Genomic DNA, 13,968 nt, shown 5'->3' with positions numbered 1-13,968 from the left:
CAGCCTAAATCTCGTGATTAAGTGTCGGTCGGAACATGGTATTAAGCACAACTTTCTAATATGCTCAAATTCAACTAATTTCTTACTTCAATCCATTGTGAGCAACAATTAATTTGAAAAAATTTTAATTTTTTGGGTATACATATACATATATACATATTATTATATATACATGTTTGTAAAATATATATTTTTTCTCACATCCGCGCATTTTACTCGTCGCACTTCGTACAACATTTTCGAAAACCTCATTTTATACTTAGCCATACAAGCATACATACTTACATATATATGTTGCAACACACACAAAAGAACAAGTTTTCAGACTCGAAACCGCTGCAAATTTTTACAAAAAGTTCAATGAAAAAAAAAAAGATGAGAGAAACGCATTCAATTTACAAACTTTTTCTCAAGCAATGCATTATTATTGAAAAGAAAACTATTTTTGTTCAATACACCGTTTCTTATGCAAAAATATTTCTTTATTACTTTTTTATCTTCAAATGTTTGCCTACTCTGCAATTTGCCTAAAATCAAAACCAAAAACAAAATCAAATCCAACAACTTTTTACACAAATGCAAAATTTAAACTAAATAATTGATTGGCTTAAATACGCAACTCGAACACAAACAATTTTCCAAAATTGAAAACCAATAATAATAAATAGGAGTTGGCCACAAAACTCTCGAGAAGTTTCGATATGAAGGAGGAGGGAGGCACACTGCTGGGCGACAAAGGTGTACGCAGGCATCAGGTGAGTGCTCGCAAGCCAAAAGTGTGGTAAGACCGTTAAGTATTGAATATTTTTTTATGCTCATTACTAATATTAATTTGTTGAGTTTATTGCAAATTTAATAAATATAAAATATGCAAAGCTTCTCGCTCGTAAACAAAGCAATATTGTGCGTAACATTTTGACAAAACGCATATACAAGTACATAGTGAATTTTTCAATTAGAAAACGTATTTTTTTTTTTTAGCCAAGCTATTGCAATAGAACTGCAAAGCCATAGAAACATTTAAGAAATACATAGAAACGCTCAACGCACTCACAACTCATCACACAACCATAAACAAGCATACCTCATAGTATATATACAATTCTCAATAAGTTTCTTAACAATGAGTTTCATTTTTCACGCATTTTCAAACAAATCGCATTTGCAGACTTCATTTTTCGTACGCTGTCGCTCTCAACGCCATCACTCTCTGTTCTACACAATTCACTAAGTTTGCATCCCTATATTTTCAATTGAAATTCAAAAAATTTCACTGCAACCTGAATTTTATTATTTATTTTTTTATTTCATATTAGTTGGCATTAAACTACACCCAATTGTTATGACTTATTTACTCTATCGAAACGTAATATAAATACTTATGCTCCTTGGTTACTGATTTTGCTGCCTGCTAACTAACTAACTAGCCAAACTCTCACCTATATTAGTTAACTAGTAACTCAGTTTTACTAACTAGTTCTATTATTTTGTCAATATACTTATTTTTACTAATTTACATACAATAAATACTACACCCGAAACACTTACAAAATATTAATGCTATGATGACACATTTAACATATTTTTTTCTCTTTGTTGCATAATTCTGAGTTAGGAATTAACCCTAACAGAGAAACTAAAAGTTTCTCAAACAATCTTCCCAAGATAAGACAGCAATATGCTCTGAACTTTGCTCTCTTTTGAGAATTAATTATGTCACACGGTTTCCTTTCTCACAAACGCATGTTTATTGAGTGTGTGTATATTTGTACAATGAGCATAAAGTCAGACTGTAACCAATCCAAACGCAGATCTGCTCTTTTCTATAAATTATTTGAATTTATCTAATTATTATGAGGCTTCCCAGGCGCCATTTGAGATTAATAGGTATTAAGCCAAGGAAATAATAATAATCGAAAAATTTCTTACTTAAAAAACGCAAGATTTTCTAATCAAATGTTATTACTAGTATATCTGCAATACACAAGCAATAATATTCCACAACCTCAAAATAATAATTTTAGTAAGGACTCAATTAAACTTAATAGGCCTATAAAACTTTACAACTGCTCAAAATACCAATTTTTCCAGAACACATAGGTATAGCCAAACTCTGATTCTAGATGACTACGTCTTTTCAGGCACTTAACAAGCACTACAGAGCTGCTTAACAATTTTAGAGATCATCTAACGGATTCCCAAGGAAATATGAACATTTCATGTATAAAGTGCCCACCTAACCTTACCTAACCTTCAATATTTTCAAAAGTGTACAAATTGTAAATAGAGTTTAACTTTCTAACCCTTTGTGCATCTAAATGGCAACCCTTTTTCTGTCTTCCTCGTGGTTTAGAACATGTGGCTTTATTTGCCTGAAATTGAACTTCATTTTTCTACGTATTTCGGCCAAGTAACTAACTGTCAATTGTGACAACCTTTAAATATTTATAGTTTACTGTATATGTATGTGTGCATATTGAATTCAAAGTATTAACAATTTTTTGTTGATTTTTCTAATAACTTGCAGTCCATGCAACGCCTTTCGGCCGAGCAAAATGGTTCAACGACTGAACAAACACATGAACACAATCCAAACGTCGTACCTGATCATAGAGGCAACTTACACATTACTGTTAAGAAAACTAAACCAATTTTAGGTATTGCTATCGAAGGTGGTGCTAACACAAAACATCCGCTTCCAAGGATAATCAATATCCATGTGAGTACACACCGTATTTGAACCGAACTCTGAAAGCTTACTTCTATTTGCAACGCGATTCGTTATTTAGGAAAACGGTGCAGCATACGAAGCGGGTGGCCTCGAAGTCGGGCAACTCATACTGGAGGTGGACGGCAATAAGGTCGAGGGTCTACATCACCAGGTAAGTTCAAGTTTCCAATATAATTAATTTCTTAAAAAATCTCATGCAAACGTCTTGTTTTACTAGGAGGTTGCCCGACTGATTGCCGAATGCTTTTCGAATCGCGAAAAGGCTGACATAACCTTCTTAGTTGTCGAAGCGAAAAAGTCGAATCTGGAACCAAAACCAACAGCGCTTATATTTTTAGAAGCCTAACATTTGCTTGCCCTGCCGGCTAGTGAGGACCCATTGGAACGACAAAAGCTTGAGTTCCTATTCGAATGGGGTATCGATTTAACGACAACGCCAAAACCAATGCCAACACCAATACCATTAACAAAAGCTAAAAATCCACCGCCACTGCCACTCAACATTAAATCCATCAACCATCCATCACATCAACCAGCGTCGGCGACACACGCACACACACACACATCACTCGCGCCGCATCATCAGCAAACGACGCAGCAACATGGTGCCAACACAACAACAACAACGACAACAATCACAACAACAAGAACGCATACGCCACAAACTACACAAGCGACCGCGGGGATGCCAACACAAACGACGAGCGCCAAATATACGAAGAGTCCAACACAACAACATCAACAACAACACCAGCAGCAGCAGCAGCAGCAGCAACAACACCATCAACGTACAACGCCAACTACAGCTACAACAACACCAACAAAAAGTACACAACAACAGCAGCAACATCAAAGACTGACACCTGGTGATCGCACGAGAGCCGCGGCCACTACAAAAACAACAACAACACCAACAGCATCAGCGCCAACGTCCCGTGAGCACACGCCCACGCGCAGCACACACACACAACAACATCAACATCAACAACACAGCCAGTCATCCTTGCAACGTCAACCATCGATAAATCAACAAAAATCACAACAACACGAACAGAGGCGCGACCTCGATCGCAAAGACTCACAACGCGATCGCGCGAAAGAGCGCGAACATGAGCGCCAGCGTTCGCATACAGATGCGCGCGAGCGTGAACATGAGCGCGAGCGCGACCGAGAAAGGGGCCGTGAATTAGAGCGCGAGCGTGAACGGCAGCGTGAATATGCCCACGAACGTGCACGTGATTACCAACAACACGATCGTGAATATGCTCGCGAACGAGAGTATGCCGCACGTGATCGTGAGTATGAGCGTGATCGTGAAATGTCACGTGATGCACGTGAGCGTGAGTATGAGCGTGAGCGTGAGATGTCACGTGATGCACGTCTCAGTGAGTATGAGCGTGAGCGTGAACGCGACTACACGCGCGAACGTGAGTATGATCGAGAGCGCGACTCCGAGCGTGAACAACCACCGTCATCAGCACACACAACACAACAACATCAACATCAACAAACTCATCATCACCAACAACAAACACATTACAATAAAACGAATTATAATTCCGTTTACCAGTAAAAAGAACAAAAGGAAAACCAACAAAAAAAAACGAATTTGAGAAATTTTTGCTAACGAAATTAACCACCAACAACAAAGAAACGAATGCTTGAAAAATGAATTACTTAACGCAGTAACAACAGTAACAGCAATAGCAACATGGTACAAACATAATAACATGAACAACCAAATTTAAACAACCACTCAACACAACAACAAAAGAAACCATGCATGGAACAACAATAAAGTTTATAATTTTGAATTGTGCAAACTGTGTAACTTCCACGCATTAAAGAACCACTTAGCAGCCACCCGATTGCAATAGTCCAATTCTAGCAACAACTTTCAACTAATTACAACTATCTCTCTGCATAGCGCCGCCGTTCGTTTCACTACTGAATTCCTCTCCTACGCGATCCATCTTAGTAACCTACGCTCTCATAGAAACGCTTAGAGTGTTCTATCTCTCTCTTCCATCATAGAAAAAATATATAAAAATTACAAAAAAAAAATGTTTTGTGTGCTTAAACGGTTATAATTTTTAGCTTTTGTACACTAACTCGCTAAATTGTATTATTTGCAATTTTCACGACACTCACACCTACACACACACACGAGATACTCAAACAAGTTGGACAGACATTTAACGGCTTATTTATGCTAACGCCTCGTATATATTTTTAGATGTTTGTGCTTAGTGTTTTATCGTCAGCTTCAAATGCTTCAATCGCTTAAGACCACGTTCACAGCAGCAGCAAGGACCAACAGATGTTCGCGCCATGCCGAAAGACACGAGTTTTGGCTTGGCTTAGTGCTATAAGCCATATAAATATTTTTGACAGTTTTTGTTTAAGAAACTATGCTTGCAATCTCCCTTCTCTTTGGGTAACCGATGTATGAAAAGTTTGCCAACTGTGCAAATAGTCAACCGTGTTGCCAACTTTTTTAAAATGGCGACCTTTTTCTGCTTCAAAATAGCGTTGTTACTTTGTAAACACTTAAAAGTTGTGTTTAACACGATTTAAAGGCTATCCTTTGTACTGTAAGCTTCGTGTTTATAGTTACCGATTTATATTAACAAAGCATTACATTGATCGTAGTTAACAAGAGTAGAGTCTGTTTTACAATGGAAATTGTCTAGCTAAAGCTACTTCAAACGGTAGTAATATGAGCAAATTCGATCAAGAGTTTTCTTTATGCCGGCGCTGTTGAACATTTAACTTTATTGCATATTGAAACTTCCAAATTTATTCGTATCAATAAAACACTGCCACAAAAACAAACACCGTATACACTTTTACACAGATGAGTATCTCGAAAGAACCCCATAGTAACAAGCAAACCGAATAAATCCAAGAAACAAAATTAAATACAAACATTAAAAAATGGTATAACCCCAACACTTTTTATAAAAAAAATTTAAAATTAAAAAAAAAAAAACATAAAAAAATTAAAAAAAAAAAATATTTAAAATATAGAAAAATACAAAAAAAAAATAATCCCAAAGAAAGTACCAAACCTATACAAAAACAACACTGCAGTTCAAACCACCACTCAGAAAACTATAAAATCTATATTAATACTCCACACATGCCGTTAACCAACCTAATTTAATTTAAAATATTATGTATAAAGAAGTAATCTGCAAGGGCACGCATATACATAGTTGCAACACTAGTCTCTACTATCTCTATATATGTATGTACGTTGTAGTCTATATTAAATTATCTTACTTATGTATTTGTAATTATGTAAAACTGGATTGTATTGTGTAATTAATTATATTTGTACGTATGTAAAGTGTATATCAGTTAATTGTAGTTTGTATGTTACATTGTAATTTTGTGTGCCACAAATTGCACACTAACCTTTAAAATCCTGTACTTTGTGCTTCACACTACGCACACATACTTATCTATGTATATATATGTGTGTGTAAATCTGCTTTTGACTTTCTACATTTTAATAAGTGTTAAGCAGCATACTTCTGCGCGCCTGCTGTAAGTGTAGCATACCTACAGGCGCCAAGAAAATGCTGCGTTAGCTTTATTTGTGTGTTTGCAACTAATATGTGAAACAGTCGAGAAAGGACTTCAAACTTTTACAGAAAACAATGACACCTATGACACACACACACACACCGACACCACACATATATATACGTTATAAACGCAGGCAGCTTTATATGTACATATGTATGTGTTTAGAATGCTTTGCGTAATTTTTGTGTGATTGTATGTAAAAAAATGCAGCAACTATGTCGAAAAGTTGAAATGCAAACAATGTAAAAGGTTGAAGCAACGCAACTGAACAGGTATATTATTAAATGATGCAACTGAGATGAAATTCGAAAAGCAAAATTATGCAAACAAAATAAATATTTATATAAAGAAGCCCACCTAAAGCCAATAACTAAGTGAAACACTAAGATGGCAGTAGCAGGAGAAAACAATGTCGATAATATGTATGTAGTATATAAACCAAATTCAATCACACAAACACAACCTAGCCTCAAAAGTAAATAAATAATTAAGCGAACTAGAGAATACACCCACAAACACACACACACACACATAACCAAACGGAGAAGATGAGGAAAAATCACAAAAAAAATAATATTAATTGAATATTTCTTAGAAAGCACCACCTTGTACCCCCTATTAGTATATGAGGCAAATAATAGCACATAGTCTACAAAATAGTTAATAATAATAAACGGAAACAATTAGAAATGAACGTTAGACAACACAAAATACGAACGAACGATAGGCAAAGAATAACTAAAGCAGAATTTCTTGAGAATAACCGACAGTAGTCAGCTACAATTAGTAACCTCTAGTAAAAAATAACGTAAATACCTTAAAAAAAAGTCACAAACAAATTTTAGTACAACTACGCACTGCACTTTCAAAATCCAAATGTAAAAACCAAAGCAAAAACAAACAAATTTCGCAAAACGCAAATCTTTAGCAAATCGCCAAAGAAACCAAAAGCAAAACGCAATTTAGCCAAAAGCGCTAAGGCAACATTATAATTAATATGTAATTGCAAAGTATCTCTCACATGGTAAACGAGTTATAAAACATTAACTAAAAACAAAAGCTAAACTAAATGCTCTAAAATACATTTATCAACCAAACCAAAAAAAAAAAAAAAACTATCGTACTTACATACATCTTAAATAAAAACGCATGCAACATCAAAGCAGTAGAAGAGGCAGAAAGCAGAGGAGAATTGAAAAGCTTAACGTATCACAAATCAAATGATCAAATGTAGCAAACACATGCAACATGCAACAAATGAGGTTGATTGGCATTAGAGATAAAGGTAAATAAAGTAACAAAAACAACAACAACAAACGTAATCGTTAAATTAGAGAATTGCAAAATAAACAGCCGACAGGGCGCGTTACGAACGCTCAGCAACAGCAAAAACGCAACAGCAACAATATTAATAGCAACAGCAAGATGAGTTGCAACAGCAAGTCCGCTAATTACAAAAAAAAAACGCTGCACTAAACTAGACAATGCAAAAAGCAGGAAAAGCGCAAATTCGGACTTGTAATACAAAAATTATGTGAATCTAGTGAAAAGCTTGTTTTAGAGAAACTAGAAAAAATTATGAATAAGGAATTAGGCGAAGAAGTAATGTAGTGAAAAATTGGCAACTTTTGCCCAAATGTACAAATACCAAAAATCAATTGTTTTTTTTTTGTCAAATTTTATGCGCGTTTAAACACAACGCATGTGAACTTGCACGCATATGCAGAGCGCGTAAACCATATTGCGCTACGGCGTATGCGCATGCGTTTATATACAAAAAAAAATTTAAAAAACAACCCCTTCCCACCCCTCTCTTACACGTACTACAACCAACTAACTAATCTTGGCACTTTTGCTGTCCGTTTATTTTGTTTTGTAAATACTTTCGGCTTTTGTAGGAAATCGTGCTACTTCTCATGCAGCATTAGCGCTTTGTTATTAACAATTGTAAATTTAGCTAAAATTATTTATTTTATTAATGCGTGTATTGAAAGAGACTTTGAAGCAGTTGGCGCTGGAGTAAAGAGTGAAAATTTCTAAAACGGCTTTGAAAGCAATGAGAATGCGTACATCATTAGCCACTCGAAAATTCTCTTCACCACATTAAAGCGAAAAAAATATATATTTTTTGCCATTTCAGAATTTTGTATTAGGATTTCAAACTATAATGAATTCGCTCGTTGCAATAGTTAGACGAAAGATGAGTACCGCTAACATTACGTTCGACCAGTGTTGCCAAAAGTGATGATTTATCTTTAAAATGCAGGGTTTTTTTATAAACAAAATTATCAAAATCTTAAAGTGAAGTTATTAAAACGAAACCAAAATTTCATGCAAAAAAAAAAACTTCACTATCAAACTGGCAGTACTTTCAGTGTATTTGATAGACAAAATTACCACTTTGTCAGCTATTTGATTCTGCACATTCATAAACAGTATAGCAAGATGATGATAAACCTTTGATTTCTTTGAATGCAAAATATACATATATATGATAGTCTTAAATATGCAAGTGATAGATTCTGATTGGAGCGAATTACATCAAATTGACTTTAAAAAATATGGCCACAGCTCACAAATGAGTATTAAGAAGTTTTGCGCTGATATTTTAAACAAAAAAATTGATGACACTTTATTTTTCGCTTACTTAAAAACAGCGAATGTCGAAAAAGAGTTTTCTCCCAAATTAATTGAATTTAAAGTAAAATTCGCAACAAGCTGGAAACCAAAATTTTGAGGAGCATTATTTACGGGAAAGATTCTTTACCAAGAAAAAACGTTACCTTCGGTTGCACCGAAGCTATACATATACAAAAGGCTTCACATATACAAAAGGTTCCTTAGAAGAACTTGGTTCCGTTCGTTCAGTTTGGCTATATGCTATAGTCATCCGATCTGAACAATTTCTTCGGAGATTCTATTATTGCCTACGATAATGATTCGTTCCGAATTTCATGAAGATATCTCGTCAAATGAAAAAGTTTTTCATGCAAGCACTTGATTCCGATTGTTCTGTTCAGTTTGTATGGCAGCCATATGATATAGTGTTTATATATAGTTGGTTCCAACAAATAAGCTCCTAGGTGAGAAACGGCCATATGCTAAGTTTAAGATCGATATCTCAAAAACTGAGAGATTAGTTCGCGTATGTACAGACGGCTGGACGGACAGACGGACATGGCTAAATCAACTCAGCTCATCATGCTGATCATTTATGTATGTAATTTATAGAGTCTCCGACGTTTCCTTCTTGGTGTTACGAACTTCGTAGCAAACTTAATATACGCTGTTCAAAATATAGACTCAAGTAAAAACAAAAATTTATTAAAACATTTCAAAATTTATTTGTTCCAGCTTTTTTTTATACAAGTGTTTACTTTATAAATAAATTTGTAAATTGTTTTTGTATTAAAACCTTTAAAAAAAGATATTTGTTTTGGAAAAAGACTTTCTTTCGCAAATTTGGCTCATTTTTGAAGATTTAATCTTCACATGACAGATTTTTCACAAAGACTTTCTGGCAACACTGCGCTCGACACATCTTCCGTTTACAATTTTTAGTGATTTATATAACAAAGCTCGATTTGATAAATTATCAATATTTTCCGTCTCGCTCTCACTCACTCAATCTTCTATCTATGCTTAAAAGCCTATATATGCTTTAAAGCTGTCATGTTTCTCTCATTGCATCTCTGTCTTTTCATTTTTTAGTTACATGTCTTTAACTTTCTCTCCTACTCAATTAATATTCTACTAAAAATGTTCTCCTGGAAACCCAACGCTGTTTCTGTCATTGTCTCTCTCTCTCTCTTATACGCATAATCTCCTGCACTCTCCCAGTTGTTTTGATGTTTCTGTCATTGAAATGACAACAATATTTAGTACCTGCAACGAGTTATTTAATGCTTCAGTAAATTATTCAAAATCTGATTTCTTCAAAATAATTTTTTAGATAAAGAAATTATCAAACTAAATAAATTTTACATAGTGTTTTTGTGGTCCCAATAGCAATAGCAGTCTTTAAAAAAATTGTTGCATGAAATATATGTATAACTTTTTCAAAATTTTTAAGCATCATTTGATATTTGAGCTTTTACAAGGAAAAAATTCTAAACTTAATAACTTAAAGATTGTTTTACCAAAGAAAGCTTAATTATATATAATTAGAAGAAAATAAAACGAAATTAAAATTAAAATTAAAAAATAAAATTTTGTTAATTATTCATACGGCAAATTAAATTATAATGATTTACTATTGTCATAACGGTTAAAATAGTTATAATTGTAATGCAGGAGCAAGTGTGTGTGTTTGTAGCAACGTAGGCAGCAAGCGAGCATTGTATGTGTATGTGAGTAAATTGTGCTTGCAGTGTTTTAAGACAAATATTTGAAAAAAAACTGTTGCAAACAACAAAATACAAGAGAGCTTAAAGTAGAAAAAATATAACAAATCTAAAAAACAAATTCAAGAAAATGTAGAAGTATGATGAAGAGGCTTGTATTAGCACGTCAGAAGAGCGCTGCTTGAATTTTCGCATGCATGAGTGTTTAATTTTAGCATACAAACATGTATATACAGATGTTGTATATACTTATATATATGCACTATGCATTTGTAATATACATACTAAGTTATATACCTTTTAATATATATATATATATTTAAGGCATTTAGCGTAAGGTAGGCAAAGTGGCAGCCAGAAGTGCACGAATGGCCAACAGTTAGAAAAAAAGCACTAAGAGAAGTTAAGTTGAATTAAGAAACTATAACAAGATACACATCTTATATGATAAGTAATATCACGTGGCAACCTAGTAATACACCTAATTATTAAACTGACCTGTATTAATATGTAAAATACTATATATCTCTGTGCTAATTATATAAATACTATGTCTATACGTATATATATATGCATATACTTAATACCATATACCCACATAATTATATTATATATATACATATGTAAAATGACATGCAATCGCTACATTTAGAGTATTTATGAATTTCAATTTGAATTACTAAAAGAAAGATAAGCAATTTCCCAACAATTCTCAATGCAAATAAAAAGCAACAAAAACAAATTGCAACAATTAATAAAAATAAAACAACACATACATATTTAAATGGGCAAATGCATTTATTGATATAGCAAAAATAAAAACAAAAACACATTCACCATACATACAACAACATAGTCATACATACACGTATATACATTTAGGTAAATAATCGCATAAATAATAAATGAAAGTACATATATAAGCTTATGTAGCATATAAAGAGTGCAAAATAAACGCATAGCAGTACTTACATACATAGTTGCTATGACAGACATGCATAAAGTGGTTATAGCAGCCAACGAGAAAGCCTGAGAGCAATAGCAAATTTAATATATAATATTATACAAAACTCTATATATAATGTAAAATAAAAGCAGTTGTAAAGCAAAGATACAGTTAATTTAGTAAATAAATAATATTTATGTTTAGCTCTTTTGATGCTGTAGATATGTATGTGTACAAATAGCAACAAAAAAGACCGATATTTCAACAAAATAATTATAATAAAAGCGATTCCGTTTCGCAACTGCTAGTAAATATCGCTGTTCAATTAAAATTCGTTTTGGCTTTAAGTTCGTTCACTTATTTATGTCAACATATTTTGTTAAATTTTCGCATACAAATGTTTCGTTACATTTCTCAAAAATGAAAGAAGGCAAGTTTTGCTTTCCTATACTACACTTTACTCATTACAATGTCAACACTCTCAACGTGCTCATGAAGTCACTTTCATAATTTTTACCAAAAAAATTCACAATTTTCCGCTTTTACTAGATAGTAGTCTTTGAAAATATATAAAATATTACTACCGTTTAATTATCAGCTGTAGAACCAGATAATGTTAATGAATTGAAAATTTTCATTCATTTACATACTCTGCTCGGGTTCTTTGTTAATTCATAAACATTTTAATTCATTAACATTCTTTAACATTTTCATTCATTAACATTCTCTGTTAGAACAACTCTACATGTGATAGAAATCAGAGACACGTACGAGAACAAAAGAGTTAAGAAACGAACATACTATTGCCAGAGAACGCAAATGAATAGAGAGGTGCAAATGTTAGCTGTGCTAAAATGGCCGCTTTAGCCTTCGTTAAATAAGCATAATGCTTACGGAACGCACCCACAAAAGTTGGAAAAATTGCATATTAAATGTTAATTTTATTACGAATTCTGCTGTTTTTGCCAGTAATCCACCTTTTTAATTCAAAACAAAATATAAATAGGTATGCGCATCGATTTTTCATTCGTTGTGTCTATTTATACTTTATCCGTTTCGCACAATGCGTGGTGGATTTCTCTTTTTCGAAGTTATATTTTTCGATGTTCCCTCATCTGGAACTACAAATTAGTACTCAAAAAGATTTAATTTAACACTTGTGCCTTTTCTATTCATTTACATTCTCTGCTTTTCGGCATATTGTAACGACTTTTCAAAAATTCCATTGCATAAATATTTTTATAGCATTTTCAGCAACTTCATATAGTTATGCGAAACTTAAATCTTACTTTTTGAAATATCACGCTCTCTTTTTATAAAACTTTTTATTATTATTTATACGCAATAAGTGTCATTTAACCGCATTAATTTGCTTAAAATTATTAAATAAATTATTTTAATTTAAAAAAAAATCTGTAAAAATATTTAGCAGTTCTGTAAATTACTAAAACTACAAGACATTTAATTACCCGTTTATATAGCTAAATATACAGATATAGTATATGGTTAATAAATATATCTAAAATCGCTAAATAAGTGCATACATATGTAAAAGCTATGAAATGAAAAGTAATACTAGAAATGGCTAAATATTTAGTATTCAGAAAAGTTAAACAATATATAAAACTAATTAATTTCATTAAAACTGTATTTAAAAGTTAATATTAAAATTAAACTAAATTATTGCTGATTATATTTACTAAATAAATAAAGAGAAAATTATATTAGTGAGAAAAAACAAATAAATTAGCAAGAAGTAAAGCACTCACATAGCAATGAAATAAATATAAAAAATAAGTATATATATATACATATATATAAATTAAAAATTATTTAAAAAATAGTATATATATAAATAAATATAAAGCGCTGATTTACTATTACCGAATTATATTATAATGATAATTACTAAAACTAATTGATATCACATTTATTTAATTTAATATTTCATTAAAAAGGATAGAAGAAAAACGCAAAAATCCTGAACAATGCAAGCATGCAACAACAAAATTATTATTAACAACATTGTCCTTGGTATTTACAAACATAACCCAATAGAAAAAAAAAAACAGAAGAACAAAAAAATAAAAGCAAACACCGCTAAATAAAAAGAAGAAAAACATGAAAGCGTAAGAAAAAAAGAAAGCAAAGATATTATTCTTAACAAATTAAAGAAGGAAAAATTAATAAATTGTTTTTAAAAAATAAAAATTAACATTTTACAACAATTTCTTTTTCGCTCATAGCTGATAGCATTGCAGCACATAAGCACTGCGCACGAAACATACACACATATATTTCTTGCAGTGTAGAAACCTTTGCTGTAGTTTCAAATCAAAACACTTGTTTTCATT

At 32.4% G+C, this 13,968-nt stretch overlaps 2 protein-coding genes across 2 annotated transcripts in view; both read left to right on the top strand.

Moving 5' to 3' along the window:
* The window catches only part of dysc (whirlin protein dyschronic), an 84,097-nt gene extending 81,020 nt beyond the window's left edge, over positions 1-3,077 (top strand). Inside the window, exons 13-16 of the mRNA XM_036360832.2 lie at positions 669-755; positions 2,528-2,719; positions 2,790-2,882; positions 2,949-3,077. Coding sequence (XP_036216725.1) covers positions 669-755; positions 2,528-2,719; positions 2,790-2,882; positions 2,949-3,077 — 501 coding nt within the window. The remainder of the gene's footprint in view (positions 1-668; positions 756-2,527; positions 2,720-2,789; positions 2,883-2,948) is intronic.
* A 99-nt stretch (positions 3,078-3,176) lies between these two features.
* LOC118680591 (zinc finger CCCH domain-containing protein 13) lies at positions 3,177-13,829 on the top strand. Its single transcript, XM_070111517.1, has one exon. It carries the CDS (start codon positions 3,177-3,179, stop codon positions 4,302-4,304), a length of 1,128 nt encoding a protein of 375 aa, XP_069967618.1. The 3' UTR covers positions 4,305-13,829.
* The last annotated feature ends 139 nt before the right edge of the window (positions 13,830-13,968 follow it).

The sequence above is a fragment of the Bactrocera oleae genome, chromosome 6 (assembly GCF_042242935.1).
Source record: "Bactrocera oleae isolate idBacOlea1 chromosome 6, idBacOlea1, whole genome shotgun sequence".
NCBI classification, from domain to species: Eukaryota; Metazoa; Arthropoda; class Insecta; order Diptera; family Tephritidae; genus Bactrocera; species Bactrocera oleae.
Note: the sequence above shows the minus strand (reverse complement) of the source record. Positions and strands in the feature narration are given on the sequence as shown.

Bases quoted from the DNA above. Each gene is read 5' to 3' on its own strand.
- LOC118680591 (XM_070111517.1), top strand. From the start codon at position 3,177: ATGCCAACACCAATACCATTAACAAAAGCTAAAAATCCACCGCCACTG.